This window comes from Colletes latitarsis, chromosome 2 (genome assembly GCF_051014445.1).
Source record: "Colletes latitarsis isolate SP2378_abdomen chromosome 2, iyColLati1, whole genome shotgun sequence".
Lineage (NCBI taxonomy): Eukaryota > Metazoa > Arthropoda > Insecta > Hymenoptera > Colletidae > Colletes > Colletes latitarsis.
Genome location: NC_135135.1, coordinates 23,994,911 through 24,012,092, shown reverse-complemented (window position 1 = coordinate 24,012,092; position 17,182 = coordinate 23,994,911). Strand labels below are relative to the sequence as shown.

General features: G+C 41.7%; 2 protein-coding genes across 5 annotated transcripts in view; one reads left to right on the top strand and one right to left on the bottom strand.

The window, feature by feature from the left end:
* Window positions 1-3,114, bottom strand: part of Nhe2 (Na[+]/H[+] hydrogen exchanger 2) — a 34,781-nt gene extending 31,667 nt beyond the window's left edge. For 3 of the 4 annotated variants that reach the window (XR_013081778.1, XM_076783389.1, XM_076783392.1), the window contains exons 1-2: window positions 2,352-3,114; window positions 1,327-2,271 (exon numbers count right to left, since the gene is read on the bottom strand). Coding sequence is in view for 3 of the 4 variants with exons in the window: in XM_076783389.1 (XP_076639504.1) it covers window positions 1,327-1,825 (499 nt within the window). In the remaining variant the exon portion in view is untranslated. The remainder of the gene's footprint in view (window positions 1-1,326; window positions 2,272-2,351) is intronic. The other variant, XM_076783390.1, reaches the window with a different exon arrangement.
* A 9,611-nt stretch (window positions 3,115-12,725) lies between these two features.
* LOC143351631 (cell adhesion molecule 2-like) overlaps window positions 12,726-17,182 on the top strand; it is a 102,673-nt gene continuing 98,216 nt past the window's right edge. Inside the window, exon 1 of the mRNA XM_076783407.1 lies at window positions 12,726-13,180. The gene's annotated coding sequence lies outside the window, so the exon portion shown is untranslated. The remainder of the gene's footprint in view (window positions 13,181-17,182) is intronic.

Sequence of the window (17,182 nt, the reverse complement as noted above, 5' to 3'; positions counted from 1 at the left end):
TGTCTATTAAACGTTGATTATACTTAACCCATTAGCTGCCAATTATTGATTTTCTTACAGTAGTTTGAACAATTTTTTCTGCAGAAACAATCAAAGGTATTTTAGAAGGGGATAAGTTTTCTAAATGTGTCTTTTGGAAATACATTAACTTGGGATTTTTGCAACTCGTCTTCTTTCGGACAGTTTTGTTTACTGTATCGTTTGTCATAAATTTCTCTGTCAAACTGATACAAAGTTCCAAAATATTTTTTAAATAATTAAATTTCTTTCCGAATTTCGATTCAATATATTATGAATCATTCGATTCGAAATCTAAAATCAAAGAGGTATTTATATTATATGTTATTTCATTCAATTTCCGAGTAAATTGATTGAGCATTAGAGTAACAGCGAACGCAAACACGCTCCAGTTATTTGTCAACGTTTCGATCACGTGGAGTAGGCGTGATCCTCTTTAGAGCGACGAGTATACTATGCGCGATGGTGTAGAAGTGCACGGTGGCTCATTGTATGAAAACGCGATGCTGGATAAAGCACAAGTTGAAATTCAAAACAAAAGATTTGCATATTATGGAGAGGAAAAACAAACAGGGAAATAACAGAAGTTGTCCATTTGTAAAAATAAAAACAGCAGTTCCGTTGGTAGCATTGTTCGCTAAAAATCAGTTTTCTGTTGTTCGTTCGGTTCGTATTTAGATCCGACGATTGACGCGTTAAGTCTCCACGTGGACTATGGTGATCAAAACGTTCCAAAACAGAGCTCGATTCGAATCGTTTAACACGTTGATCCCCGTTAACAGTTTTTCGTATTCAAAATATAGGATGAAAAATAGAAATATTCGACGGTGCACTGGTGTGTATTTTACGAGTATTAAGTTCCTGCACTAGCCAGCAGAGGGCTACGCTCGACTCGTCTCTCTCGCAAGTACTCGACCGACTTCCTATCGGTAAACGATTTTTCAACACGTGAGTTTGAAGTACCAGCCAACGTGTTAAGAAAAAAAAGATGGCTAACAGTGGTTGCTTCACGCGATCGAAACGCAGATCGAAAAGATTAAAGTGGAACACCCTCGGTGTGTGTAAGGGCAAGTTTCTCGTGTTAGACGCTGCACATCCACCGCGCTGCAAAAATAGCTATAGCTTGGGAACAAGGTCAACGCGTGGCACGCGTTTATACGAACTTTTTCCATTGTTTCCGTGTCCCCGATCCGGCGTCGAAGTGGGTCCCCCGCGCGTTACGTCGACAGGCCGGAACCGAATTCGCCGATAAAACCCAGCGAACGCGACCGTTCGAACGAATCGTTGTGATTCGTCGCGTTTGCCCACCTATTTTCGCGATGCTGGCGAAGAAGATCCATATGCCGATGACGAACGGCGTCTCGACGCGATGGAACTCCACCGAGATGACTTTGTAGTCCGGTTTCGGATGTAGGGGCTTGTCCGGCCCCGCCTCGGCCCCGTGAGAGGCTAGATGAGACTCCACCGGATGACTGGCGTCGCCTTTACCCGCCGACAGGCTTCGAAAGGAGACGTCGTCCGGCAAGGAGCCGTCTACTGGCCCCATTGGACCGAAACTCTTCCCCGGATACGGTTCCCGTAGGTCGCGCGGGAACTCTTGTTCGTCTACGATCGGTCCGTGCATCGCGTAGTCGTCGATCGGTATACGTTTGTCCGCCTGAAGGTGTTCCGGTACGGACTCGTAGAACCTCGCGAGGCCTGCCTGGCCGCATCTCGGCCAGCAGACCAGGATCACCAGGGCGAGCACGATCATCGGGGGGCCTGCACGTGGAACCATGGTGTTGTATTTGCGCCGTGACGACGGCATGGACGCTGTTTTCGGGGACTGCGCACGTCGTACGCGCTCGTCCACCGGTTCTGAGTCACTCGTTGTACCATCAGAAGGGGGACTCCCGGCCACGAGGAACCTGCGTTCTCACCCCTGCGGTCGACGCTTCAGCGCACCCTCGGTTCGCGATTCTTCGATTCGCGCGAGGCGCAGTCTCGAGTGGTATTAATTAATCGTCTCGTCGATAATACATTTTATCGCGTAACCGAGCGCGGTTCGTTTCGTCGCGCGACAATCGCTCCCGGAATCCCAGCTATTGATTCCCGAACGCGCCAGGAATCCCGCCAGCGAGGCCAACCTCCCGTCGACTGCTTCTCTTCGATCTTTCCCCGACCGTCGACGTTCTATATCCGTATCCCGACAGCCTTTTTCGGGCAGCACCTGGACCTTCGGTGTCGTCGAACCCTTCCTCGAGCCGCGAACACCTACGCGCGGGCAACCGTGACTCGCTTACGTCCGGCGACAATCGACTCGCTCGAGGTTATTTGTTTTGGGTAGTACTCACCGCCCCGATGCGTTCCGTTCGCTCGAACAACGGCTATCGAATGCTAATCCTTTCTTCGTACGCAGCTGCAACCGAACATGGAACTTCCTCTCCTTCGCGCGACTCCGGATCTCGTTGTTTACACCTCGAGGCTCCGGGACCAGGTCCTCTGTCGAGAGGATTTACAATCTTACGGCAGACTAGCGTGCCTTCGCGCGATTTCATAAGGAATCACGAGTGACGCGAGACGCACCTGATAGACGGCGGAATCCATAATCGGTTAGGAATGCCTGGTCGTCGACGCACACAGGATGCGGCGGTTAGAACGATGGCGGTTCTCCGGTACAGCTATCACGGGGTTGTGCGCGTTCCGTTGTCAGGGGTAGGTCACTTCGAAACGTTTACGCGGCCATTGGACGATGCACGAGCCTGCTGGACACGTAACGGGCCGAGAACAACGACGACGGCTCTGTCGGGACGTGGTAATGTCGGGGCCGATGCATCGTGGAGGTGCATTCCCAGGTAGACCAGCGGCGCGCTTCGATCGACCGTCACGGCAGCACTGCGCGACTTAAATCAGCGACGCGCTGCGCGCCGGTTCGCGAGCTACGTCCACGACGACGACGGACACCATTGCCACGGCTAAGGGCACGGAACACCGCTGCCAAAAACGTGCGTAGCTGCCGACGAGGCTACCCATGACGTCGCTACTGATAGGCATACACGATGGGTGCGCGCGGCTCCCGCTCCGCTTCGTCCTCCACCGGCCTCGCGGCGTCCCTCTTCGATCCGCTTTCGATTCCCTCGTCTCGTCTCTCTCTCTCTCGCAATCCACGTGAACCCCCTTACGTCCCCGCACTGACTTTCCAGACAGCTGATCGTTGCGGGAACCCGCGCAGGCGTCGCGACGCTTCGATATAGTATCGCGCGACGTCGCTGGGGCGTGCATGGACGCGTCGCGGCGCCTACACGGGAACCGTTGTTGAGAGTTTCGCCGCTGGAGGCGGCCTGTCGTGCAACGGGTACACAGGTGCACGGGAAAATTGTAACGAAATTGGAATTCCAGGGCGGTCGTTTCCGGTGATCGATCAAGGCCTCTTCGAGGAACGAAAGAAAACGGCGAAGCTTCAAGATAGATACACTGGTAGAAACGAGGTTCCGCGAACGTGTCGCGTACGGAAAATAACTTTTGCTCTTCGATTTCCGGGGGCGCGTTCCGTTCGGTGAATTCGAAATTTTCCATTTTCGGTGGGTATTCCGGGCGCATAGGCGAGGAGGTCAGGTGTCTGTCTATAGCGGACTAGGGAATCCGACCAGAGAGCGACCTTAAACCAGCCGCGCGTCGCGACGCCGGATCCCCGAGACACCTTTGTCCCTGACCTTGTCACTGTTGCGCTAGCGAAACGCTCGCCTCGCCGCGACATTCAGCCGGAGCCTTTCCATCATGCTCCCGTGACCTACACCCCTTTCGCTCTGTCCCACACTGCTTATCTTTTTTTCCTCTGACGTGACCGAGTTCGAGGGTCGATCGTTCGTTAATCAAACTACGTTGTCTGGGCAAATATTGTTACACGGGCTCTGGCTGACCCTAAAGGTAACCTTGGGTAAACACAGGTGATACGCGCGTTCTTCTGTCCTTCGATCATACCCCTTTTATCACTTGCTTAAAGACAGATTCGTCTCATTTTTATAATTGTACCGTTTTTATTCATTTATTCTATTTGTCGAGTTTACGTTTATGTCGGGGATTGTATATATAGCAATAGAAGATCGAGTGCTTGCGAGGGAGACAGGTTGAGCGTAGCCCTCTGCTGGCCAGATTCTAGAAATATCAGCAATCCTTTTCTTGTCCACTCAGTAGTATTTAAAGCTTCTTTAAAAAATACTTTATTCATATCAACCTGTAGAATACTGCTTTCAGTTTTTTGCTTTCAAAGGAACATTTGTGCAATTATTTCTTTCGGAGCCTAATACATTCTCATCGTCCCTGCGCTCTGTACTTCCGATCCTGATCATTAATATCAAATACGTCATGCGTGGAGTTATTTATATTCATTTCTGTACAAATATCCTGACAAGGGAGAAAAGAATAAATCAGAAACAGCAACGAAAGAATTTAAATATCAGTGTACGTACGGAAATTTATATAGGACAATAGAACTCGCATAAATCATGATCAGGCGTCAGTTTGACACCGAACCCGGAACACAGAAGCAACGAAAAAGGGCACGAGTCTTTTTTTCATAGCAAGTGTTCGGATACTGAATTGTAAACTACTATGGCACGAAATGTTTAGTCGACAGTCAGGGAATATAAACGTAATTTTGACGACACCGATTGAAGGTTATTATACTGGGTGATTATAGTAATCTGACTAGATTGTAGCTCTATCATGAGAGAAGATAAATATGAGAGAGCAAGACGAGGTTGTGTTCTTTTAATTAACGAGATACCAATTTGAATTATTCAAACTTTACTCGTTATTCTTCGTTCGACTATAATTGCCTGTGGGTTATTTTTGTGGTTTGTAGGATTGTTAAAAATGAAATACCCTTCGTGGTTCCACGTTTTTGGACAGTGCATCTATACGAACGGGCACCATTCCAGAAATTTGCCACGAAATTAAAACCGCACGCTTGACAGTTATATGTGCGTATCTATATTTATCTTCGAAGGAATTCAAAATCGAAGCTAAGATAACGAGCAATTCTACGGGCTCTCTACGTTCTCGTCTGGAATATTTCGAAAGCAAATTCGACGGAACGAAATATAACCAATATCGTTTACAAGGTTTCGACAACTAAAAAAAAAAAAAAACGTATCGACCGATACAAACAAATATACGACTCCGTTTAAAACTAAATCCGATTACTTCGAATAAAGTTATCTCGGCACGGAACATTTTGTTCGTCAAAATCGCCGTGGAATTATTACGTTATTTGCGAATGCGCCGCGGTAAACACGCCATAAAAAAATGTAAACAATTGTAACGCATCGGCCGTGACACTCCGAAAAAGTAATACGACACGTTTGCGCAAAACGAAATAAAAAAATTGTTGAGTGAAACGTTTTGAAACGTACAGGGCGATAAAGAAGAACGGTTTAGAATTTTCTGGATAAATAGTACTCGCCGAGTGGAAAAAATAGTTAATCTTTCAACCCATCTTTCGTTACTGACAAACTACCCGCATTAAAATATTTGTTGAATGTAAGAACCGATCTAGATGTTTTTTTTTCTCATCATTCTCGTTGGATTGTTTACCCTCGACGAGTAACAACGTCGTCGTAATTAAATGGACGTTGCCATTCGGACCAACTTTCGTTCGTTGTGAAAAGAAAAATGGATACGGTGGCTTTTATTTGCGACGTTACACGAAGCGTTACACGAGATAATGAATACCGCCGTAATTATAAAATCCACACTGCTGTTTAAATTATTTTTACGCGTCTCGAGAAAGCGCGAGTTTTTATCGTTGTTGTTCGTGTTCCTTTTGTACTGTTTCGAACGATTGTTTCGTAAATTTTTTAAACGCGTACAGAATCATTTTCAGTAATTGGAACATAACTCGCGGCGGGAAATTTTGAAAAATTGAAGAAATATTTCAGTATAGCGGAACTATCTGGTCCGGTTATTAGTATCACTCTGTATGCCAAGGTTTGATTAATTGCTGCGTACGTTCCAAAGTGTTTTGTCAAACAGTTTCTTTTTTATTTGCATTCTGTTCAAACATATCGCGCTACTCTTTCAGTGTGTCACGAACGATGCGTCAGGATTGTTTATTTTTTTATCGCGTGTTTACCACAGTATATTCGTAAATAATGTAATAATTCCACAGTCGATTTTGACCGGAGCAAAATGTTTCGTTGAAAGATAACTTGCGGCGATATTTTTCTTCGAACATTATCGTATAACAGACGTCATTTATTAATTATTCGTTATTTTCGCCTCGAACTTGAGATCGTATCGTTGTTATCATTTTATTCCTCGTGATTCGTTTAATTCGATGTAGAGGCCAATACAGGCGGTTTGTGCATGCAATTCAAAACCATTTGATATTAATATCGTGGCAAATATCTGGAATTGTGCCCATTCGTATCGATGCACTCTCCAAAACGATGCATGATGAATAGTGTTCGGTTTTTAACAATCTTGCAGACCGCGGAATATATTTCACGAAAAGCGACAGTCGAATAAAGAACAACGTGTAAATTTGGTAAATTCAAATTTCTGTAATTATCCTAATTTTTAAAAACTTTTATGTTCTGTAACTTTCGACAACTGGAAGATTTTAAGCTTTACCAGGGTGGAATATATTATAATTAAATTATTTTTAACTATTAAAACTATGTCCACTTTGAAATGACTGCAGCAACGACTTTCGCGAGTCACGTGGCGCAAGCACAGTTTTAAAGTAGAAAAGTTCTGCATGCAAGCCCATTACGCGGCAGGCTTATTACTAAATTTGTTGATATTTATCGGTAACATATTTTTCTCTGTAACTTCTCCGAACGGAAAACATCAACTTCAATACTTTTTTACTTGACTTTCGTTTCTTGCGAGATGCTTCAAAGGCCCGACAGAGTACTAAAAAAGTAACACGATTTATCGTTCCGCGTTTACCGAAGTACAAACCGATATCGACAAACATTACTTCAAACGTTTGTCGCGAAGTTAATATCAAGACAAATGAACAGATCGGCTATGATCGATCTATCCGCCAATAATTTGTCGACCTGTATATTTCCTTTTTATTTTCGTTCACGGGTTCAACAGGAATGATTAAGTTTCTCTCTAAAAAATTCAAATCGTCGGCAACAACCTGCCACGATCTTCCCTATTACGTAACTGTCGCGAAACCGAAAGAATTGATATTGAAATAAATTGTGGCTACGATCGATCCCTCCGTCCATAATTTTCCTTTTATTTTTCTACACTGGGAGCTCATCAAGAATGATCGGGTTTGTCTACAAAATTCAAACCGTTCTCCAACAAGCTGCCGCGATCTTCCCTATTACATAACTGTCGCGAAAGCGAAAGAATTGATCTCGAAGTGAACCGTGTGCTTTTTTGTTTATTTTCGTGTTCGCCGCGAGCTCAACAGGAACGATTCAGTTTGTTCTCGAAAGATTCGCTCTGCAACAACCTGCCATAATCGTCTCCATTACGTAACTGTCGCGATAGCGGAAGAATTGATCTCGAGGCGAACCGTGCGACTACGGACCGATCTGTCCGTCAATAATTTTTCGCGATGTTTATTTTTTTTTATTTTCATGCTCACCGCGAGCTCAACAGGAATGATTAAGTTAGTCTGTCTCTAACAGAGCGTTCCGCGAAGTGACAAAACCGTCGATGAACAAATTGATAAGCGACGCATGTCGCGGAATTTAATTGGCGATGAACAGAGGCGAATCGCCAACTTCCATCGCATCGGTTGATAACAACGGGTTGGGTAACACGCTCAAATACACGCGGCATCCTCGACGCCGATTTTACTCTGCACACGATGGAACACAGATATTCCCGTCACAGCGATTGTTTAACGAACGCAGCGAGCGTTTAAATCGCCGCGCGGCGAGAAGCTTCAGATAAGAGCTTATTCCGGTTGCTTGCGCGGCGAATCTATTATCAGCAACCAGACCAGATCGCATCTGGTTACGAGCACGGTTGACGTGTTTTATTTACAGCGGTCGGGATGTAATCGGGGGAGACCCAATTTCTTCCTGGCTTTTCTTCGTCAGACCCCGGCGCGGAGTGTCGCGCTCTATTGATGACGGCAATTCCGCCGCCTGCACACGGAAAAGGGGAACCGCGTTTCGATTTCGAAGCCGCTTCCAACGCTCGTAAATAATTCTGTCTTTGTCATTGCACTGGAGGGGAACGGGACGGTCGAACGTAAGAATGTTATGTGCCTGTTTCTTGCGCGAAAGTCCGCTGATTAATATGCGGGACGCCGTTTCCTCGACGAACGACGCGGGCGTGGGGGGTGTGCAGTTTCCCTCTATGGGGAGGGTACACTTTACGCTCGATGGATACCGGGAAACGTACGAAAATATTCCCTCGAAACGTAAATAAAATCTTCGCTAATATTCGATATTTATTCTTTTTATTTGTAACCGTGGTATCGTCAACATTATTACCCCGGTTACTTGAAACAAGAATATTTTATTGCAACCGTTTTGCGCTCATTCCGGGTGAATGCACTTTCGGTACGTAAACTCTCTGTAAACCAACATCAACATTTTAATCACTGTTTGTTTTGCACACATAATTACCTCGAAAATTTTCCAGTTCGATCGCGTCCTATTCTCTCTGCAGTGGCTTGGTGTTGTGGGAAGAAACAAACGAGATAGAAAGAGGAAAAGCAGAGCACTTGCGCGAGAGAAAGATTGACCTTAGCCCTCTGTTGGCGAGAGCGAGAACTGCCGCTACAGCTATTAATATTCGTTCTCGTTTGAAAGAATTAAACGAATATGAATAGGGGAAAGATTATTAAAATGATACGTGATGTAATTTTAATTGTTGAGTGAGTATTGTGGAAATTGCAAGCGGTGCTACGATATCGCGAAAGGTATCCAAACCAAGGACACCTAAATCACGGTGTCATTCGTTGTTGTATGATACACGCTTGCCAGGGACATTTATCGAGGAATGTCAACCGAGCACCATCAGATTTATAGAACGTTGCAGTTACGGCGAGAGTAATTCGGAATCCTGGTATTAGTACCTGCTAAATTGAATAACTGCTCGATATTCCTCAACGTGCAGCATCAAGAATATTCCGGAGAAATAGGTGCCATTCCTCCTGCGTGGCGTTACATCGAACGTTGTTAAGTAGTGACCATTTCGATGGGCTCGTCGTAAAATTGACGTAATTGCCATTATTTGTCCGATTTTAATCCCCTATCGCGTGGTGTAGTATTTTTAATATATGTATATATGTATATTAGTGGTCCATATTTACTAATACCTCCACTGGAACAAAATTCGGTATCTCCTCTAATCGTCTATGTTATTTTTTAAATTGAAAGCAGAGTAATCATTTCAAAATGCAGTCATAATATTTTCGAGTTTGTAGATTTAATTTTTTGATAAATAATACTCTGCTAGGTTAAAGTAGCAATGTTAAAGTACAATTCTTTCCACCTGTACTTAATGACTTCTGTTGTATTATATTTTGGTTGATGGATAGTCGTGATGGCGTTGGTGCGTCATGCTAATTTACGGGTCATAGGTTGTCGACCACCGTTTTAACCCATTAAGTACTGCGATTTCCATTCGGATATTGTGGTTTCGATCGCATGGAATTTATTAATAATTGCGGCGATTATTTCGAAGTTAGTAACGTGCACTCCTTGTATTGTCTAGGAGAAACCAACAAAATTTCTCCTTTCACCACGATTGAACTCGAAATTTAATAGTAATTACCGCGTGCAAGTCAAACAGCGCTGAAAATGTAATGCTTCACCGACCGGTGGAAATAACGTGCAATAAATATTTTTGTTTTAATTTACGAAATTAATATCGACGAATATAAATTCTCTCCGTCTCCCCACGATCCCCAAATCATTTAAGTATAATTTAAAAAATTCGCTTCTCGATGGGTTAAAGTGACATTTTATTTAATCCCAATTATAGAAAAATTACTATACGAGATAGCTTTGATATAAAGTTACTCGCTGGTTTGTGTTCACTGACGTACAAGCTATTCAAAATAACTTTCTGTCAAAATGATACAATTCAGTATTCCAATAACCATTTTCAAAATATTGCCAGAGAATAATAAGACCTGTTTCAACGATATTACGAGATCAAGTTTCTGAACAATTATGGATAATGAATCAAATATCCGATGCGGAAAAAACGTGTTTAATGTTTAGTTATTAATATAATTCGAGGATACGAATTAATTGATGTAATCGATATTTCGAATACTATTCAAAATATGTAGCTTGCAAAAGTTGTATGATATTTTACATTTTTAAATATTTTATATAATGTATGGACTTTTTAAAGCATTGGGACTATTAATAAAAGCCTGAATTTGCAAAAGTACTCTATACTATTGAGAGAGATGTATTTGTTCCAAGGGAAGGATTTAGCTTTAATGGAATGTTGAATTCACCTTACAATAACGAGGATTTTTAATATTATTGGCCTACCTGCCATTATGATCGGTGTGTGTTTAACGCGTTATCACAAAATTTGCAGGCATATTCTGGTGGCTTAAAATGGCCAGAAAAGGTGGTTTTAGCATTAATGAAATAACGAAAATACCTTGCAATTATGAAAATTATTATCGATCGTTCATTGAAGTGAATAATATCTAACGCAATTTCAGAAAATTCGCGTGTATATTCTGGGGTACCAAAAGGACCGAAAATGTTAATTTTAGTATTAATGAAGTGTTGACAGTGCCTTGCAATTACAAGAACTTTAAATGTTATGTATTGTTCGTTATTATATGCGACGTGCGTTTTACGCGTTAATAGAAAATTCGCAATTATACCGCAGGAGATTTAACTGTCCTGAAACGATGGTTTTGGTAACGATTGAATTTTAAAAACATAAAAAACGTGTTGCACCGGTTGCGCATGAAATCGTATCGACTAGAATTATTTACCTTGATGTTTATCCATTCGATACCAGGAACTATTTTCTATGCTAAAGTGCATGCTACGCGGCGTATGATTCATGCTGAAACTGATAAAGGCTATTTTGGGACAAGAAGTTCGGCGACCCGCGTTTATCAAAACGTTTTTACCAGGTTCCAGCTGTAAAATGTACCACGCAAACTTTCTGACAACCTACATTCGTCTTGTATAATAATACTCTTTTTCCAGTCACGTCGAACCGGCGAAAGGATAATCGATTTTTGATAGAAGATAAATTTACTTGGTCGGATAACGATAAATTTAATCCCAGGTGCCATTTAATAATCACCATTTCGGGCAGTTTCTTCACTAGAAAAAACTGGACGCTCGAAAAATCAACCCTCCGGTTGCAACGTTTCGAGGCAGAAATTATTTCCTGAATATTTATGCGCGTACGAATTAATTCGTTTTCGAATTAAACAATAAGTAGATTGCGCCTGCGAGGTGTCTCCGTGTGAAAATATTATTCACGAATGCCGTAAAATTATCTCAGTTTACTTTACTGGGATTCTGCTTATTGGATTCCCGATCGAGCACATTATGCAGTACGGAGTTAATTATACAAAAACTCGTCGGGCAATATCGATCACGCGCAATTGTGTAATGTCCGACGAAAATAATGAAGAATAGCAATGAAATAATTATATACTCGCTATTTACTTTTATTGTTTCTATTATCACGAATGAAGTTATTTATTTAAAGTTAGAATTCGTGATCGTTCGAACGATTGTAAATGACACTGTGCGTATCTATTGATCTCACTTGATCTTAAAAATTTTTATTCTTCTTTGAATATTGGCGCGCGATAACTGTCCGAAGCACGTCACGTCGTTTCTTCGAAAGGAAATTCTGCGTAGTAAAATCATAAAGTAAACTTGCGTAACGCTTAGCTCCAATTTTTGCTGGCTCTAATAGAATATAAGAAATGGCGGTTCGTCGTAAGCGTAGTATGTTCTTGCGTCGTCATTTTTTTGTTTAAGGCGATAGCTTCGTCTCGTCTATCATAATGTAACACTTTACGCTTTCGTCGGGGTACCTCAAACGAGATACGCTAAAAGATAATTTTTTTCCCCAACCGTTCTTTCTTTTTTTTTCACAAAGGAAAAACGATCTCTTTCCTTCTTACCGTTCGCGACGAACAAAGAATACGTTTCCGATAATTGTATCTTTCTTCCGTATAATATAACTTCGATTATAATTCAAAAACTACAACTTGAACGGTAGATAGTCGAAGAATATCGCTCTGGATCTTGCAGAGACGTTGCGTCGAGTGTAAACTAATCAATATTGCGACACTGGCTTTATTTCGTCACGGAAAATTCTACGTTGTTCCTTTGATACAGAGGGAAAGTAAGAAATACGCAGTCGATGGCAACGATACTATTGTCGCACCGTGATCGGTAACGTAGAAAATACAAATCAGCCAGCAAACTAAAGAATATAAATTTAGCAATAGACGAACCGAAAGAAGATTTCTTACATTTTTTCTTTAGCATCAATCTTCTGCAACTCGAAACGTTTATATTAAATAAATTGTGCTTGTTCAGACCCTATTTATTGCATCATTCTTTTTTAATATGACAAGTAACATACAAATTTATCTTGTTAACCTTCTATTGCATAGTGCGTTCAATTGGGAAGCCAATAAAAACAATTTCTATAAGACTGACAAAATTGTAGACGATTTACGGATGCTATTTTCTTACGGCAGTATTTAATATGCAACTTATTGTTTAGCCTTAACATTAATTAGTGAACATACGAATCAAGATATAATTTCTCTTTCTAAAGATAAAACTAAAGAAAATTGTTAACGTGTCATTAGTGTATTCATTTATGTGGCACTGGACGCGACGTTTCTGCGCATGCGTGAGTTGAGGGTCCTACGTGCGCCCGGAGCGTGCTCCGTAGTGCCAATATGGCGTCGTACCTGTTAGACGTGCTAGTGCGTTGTACATTTTTCCTCCATTTACGTTGATTATTGTTCAGCCTCGACATTAATTAGTGAACATACGATCGAAGACGTAATTCCTCTTTCGAAAGACGAAACAAGAATCATCAGTTCGTCAGAAATCTGCCAGTATATTGTCTGAAATATCCATCCTCGTGGCATTGGTCGTGATGTTGCTGCGCACGCGTGAATCAAGGGTCCTGTGTGCGTCATAGTTGGCATCAGGTCGTACTCTACGTTTGGTATGTAAATACATTTTACATTTTTCTACCATTTTCATTAAATTGTTTCGTACAGTCCTTTTTATTCATACAACATTCTTTGTCACACCGCGAATAAAAGTGTTAATCCCCGTTAACCAACAACAGTTGTGGGCTCAATTTGTGCAGTGAAACCAAAGTGAATTTCCAATTGTTTTTGTAAAACTTTACAGTAAATTATTTAATCTACCGGGTTGCATATTAATTTTACGATCGCTTCAAGACTACGCTGTACGGAATTTTACGCGTTAATTTCATGTTGCTAGTTCGGAATACCGAAGATAAATGTAATTTGTAATACTCCGAAGCGTAGCGATGGTTTTCTGCAATGTAAATTACAGCGAAGACAAAAGAGAAGAAGAGTGGGCGCAGTGTTTCATGTGTGGAATGTGGCCACACTCCCGGAAGTTACATCCGCGACTCCTGTGAATAAATTTTAAGCCTTAGAATTGATGTTTACCTAAGACTATTATTCCTACGCTGTGATCGTTGTAATTAGTTCGTAAGAGAAATTATCTACACGTTTCTAATTCTATAAAATGACGGTGAACTGAGATAATAAATTACCTGCACCGTACGATAACTTACGTAAGTTTCCAAATGAGCCCTAGTCCTAGATACTTGTTGTTTCCCATTATTATGGCATTTCCCTGTATATATATTTCTCCAAAATTTAATGTATCCTCAACGCGATTGGGGACAGGCAATTTCGTTGACCCTACGTATTCCAATTGCAAAAGACTGGCGAGAGAAACGGATTGAGAATTATCGGGGTAAATTTTTCCAGTAAAGCGTCCATGAATTAGATAATCGAGTCACGTGTTTCCGACGCATATGCGCGTAAAGCTCACGTGCAGCTGTGCGATTCAGGGTTAAAACGGAGCGCCCGGTATAGGGTCGACGGCGCGTAACCGGACACAATTTACTCGCTGGCGACGATGCCCGATAAGAAAAGAACGGTGGTCGATAGAAAACGTTGGTCCTGGTCGCGAATTTTCCCCGGTGACGGAGCGACGAAGCGAGTCGCGGCCGTCCGACCTGCGTCCTCGTTATCGCGCCGAGACAAATCGGAGCAAGACGATAAAAGTGACGGGACTACCGGAAAAGAAGTCTCCCGCGGGTCATTCCATGCCAAATCGATCTCCTTTGCGATCGATCCCAGGGATTTCGAGGAAATTGAAACACGATTCGAAGTAATTGCACCCGCTTGTAGAACATTTTCTGAAAAATTCTACCCTTACATCGTACTGTACCAGAATTTATTAGCCACTATCCGATGTTCGTTGTGGTATTTTAAATAATATTTTAGTAAACAAGAGAGCTCTGTCTTTCGAGTTTCTTCGTTAAAATAAGTAGTAAGACAAATTTTAATTATAGTTTACGATTGTCTAAATATAAGTTTTATTTATAATTTTAAATTATTTATATTGTCTCTTATGTATCAATGCTATTGGCAGTCGGATAATCGATTAACTTTCAACAAATTCCCAAGATTTCCCGTGTCCCGGAAACCACACCCGAATTACTGCTCCGATCGTTTTTCTCTCGGTGTAATCCGTTTTAAGTACTTACTCTGGCCTCACAAATACCCCACAGATTTTCTACGGGATTAAAATAGGACGAGTCCGTAGACCAGTCCAAACAACTTAACCTCTTCTCTCGAAAATACTTCTGTGTAAACTTTGATGTGTGACACGACCGAATAATTGCTTCGCGATTAGGGCAAACATTCCTCCATTCACGACACGAGACTTTTAGCTTCGACACTAAGGGATTCCCACGTATGAAAATGCGGCTCTGAGATATTGTCTTTCGAGGACGTTCGATCGTGGCACTTGGTTGGTTTTCGTTCGAGACTTTTTCTCGCGAATTTCGATCACTGTCACGTGCACTAAAAAGTGCATTTTCCCCGGTCCACTCTGCACGCTTTTTAGCCCACAGCAGTCCCTGCCTCCTCGTCTAATTAATTAAGAGTTGCTTCTTCTATGGCTGAACAGCCATTCGTGAATCTCGAATTGTGACTTCAGACTTGGCTGAATCTTGTTACGAGACAAAATTAGTTTTACCCAGGGAGGTTTGTTTTGTCATTTGTTGAAACAATCTCGTCGCGATAGTCTTCGGGTTTCAGTCATCATCTCGTTACGTAAGGTAATTGCACCAACAATAGCAGAGAACATTTTTCCTATGTATTCCTGCTGTTAAAAAGTTGCTACTTTTTTTACTGTCGTCGAGGGGGATGGAAAAAGTAGTTTTGGTATTGTGAAGCGACGGGTACACCGAAAAAGAAGTACTTGGCGAGTCATTCCCTCCAAATCGATCACTTTATACGCTCAATTTGAGGGGTTTTGTGTGAAATTGAAATATGATGTAAGGCAATTGCACCAGTAGTCGATACTCGTTGAAAATTGACGGGAAAGATAAAGATTACTATTATTTTGTCCTACGATTGTACTTTATATTGTAATACAGCATAATGCAATTTATTTTAATTGCAATGAACTGTTGCATCCGTATTAAGAAAATCAATATTTACTAATTTATTACGTTTTCAAAGAATTTCCTGTGCCCAAACTCGTAAAAGTATGTTGTCTAGTACATGCAAATCTTTCTCAAAGGGTTAATACAATCTTAACTACGCAGGTGGATGAAAGAGTCACTTAGTGCTTTCATCTTAGCCCACGTAAAATTAGGGCGCGTTTCGGTCATAATTCAATTGAGCCTGAATTTGTTTATGAAGTACACGTTGAATTTTGCAATTTTCGTCCGCTCGAATAAAAACGATGCGAATAAGTTTTTATCTCCGAAACTGTTAACCGTACCGAGTCGCTATTTGTTCTTTCCTCGCGAAGAAAGATTGCCCTCTCGAGCTAAATTCTCTTTTACCAGAGAATATATCATTAGTCTATAAGGGGGACTCCATTAATCCCAATGTTCAGATCTAGAAAACGGGTAATTGAGGACGTAGATCGCGTCCACACTGTCAGGGAAACAAGTTTAGTAGATGTACAAAATAGTTCAGGCGAAGAAGGTCAAACTACTTATCTCATCATTACGGTAGAAATCTTCCGCTAATGACTTTGTCTTCCCTGGTAATTAACGACCATGTTTAGGATTTGGAGCTGACATGGCTCCGTCCTCGATTTGCAACTGTTCCGTTTATCTTGCCATCTGGCAACCGCTATCGCTTTCTTTGCAAATTTTCGGACAAACCTACGAATACCAATTATCTTTCAATTCTTTAATTATTTCTGCAGGAAAGAAACAAAACGTTTACAGAACGAAAAATTCACTTGAACAGCTCGTTGTTTCTTACTCAAATAGAAGAAGTAAAATTTGAAATTGACGATAGAAAGATTACATCATGTTTCACGAGGTTTCCAAAGCATAATTTCATTTTTAAGTCACTATTCAGACTCGAAATTTGTTCGCCTTACAAGAATGACTTTCTAGCCAAATGAAAATTGAATCCTAAAGGCTACCCCTTCCAGATGACGAGAAAAAAGTCGGAAGTCGGTAGGATTAATGGTGTCGGAGCAAAAAAATTCATTCCGACGTCTCGTTATTACTTATCCTCGGACAGAAATGATAAAGATCGTGTTGTATTCTCCAACCAAATTCGAAACCACGAAAGAGATGACATAGACACCTCCTAATTTTCTGTGGACTACATCATATTTCAATTTCACAAAAATCCCTCACATCGATCGCAGGAAGTGATCGATTTGCTATAAATGGCTACTAAGCACGATTTTTAAAAGTCACCATTTCGATTCGAAATTTGTTCGCCTTACAAGAACGACTTCCTAGCTAAATAAAAATTGACTCCCAAAGGCAACTCCTTCCCGATGACGAGAAAAATGTCGGAAGTCGGTTGGATTAATGGTGGCGGTGCAAAAAAATTCACTCCTCTCGTTATTACTTACCCTCGGACGAAAATGGTAAAGATCGCGTTGCATTTTCCAACCAAATTCGAAACCGCGAAAACGAT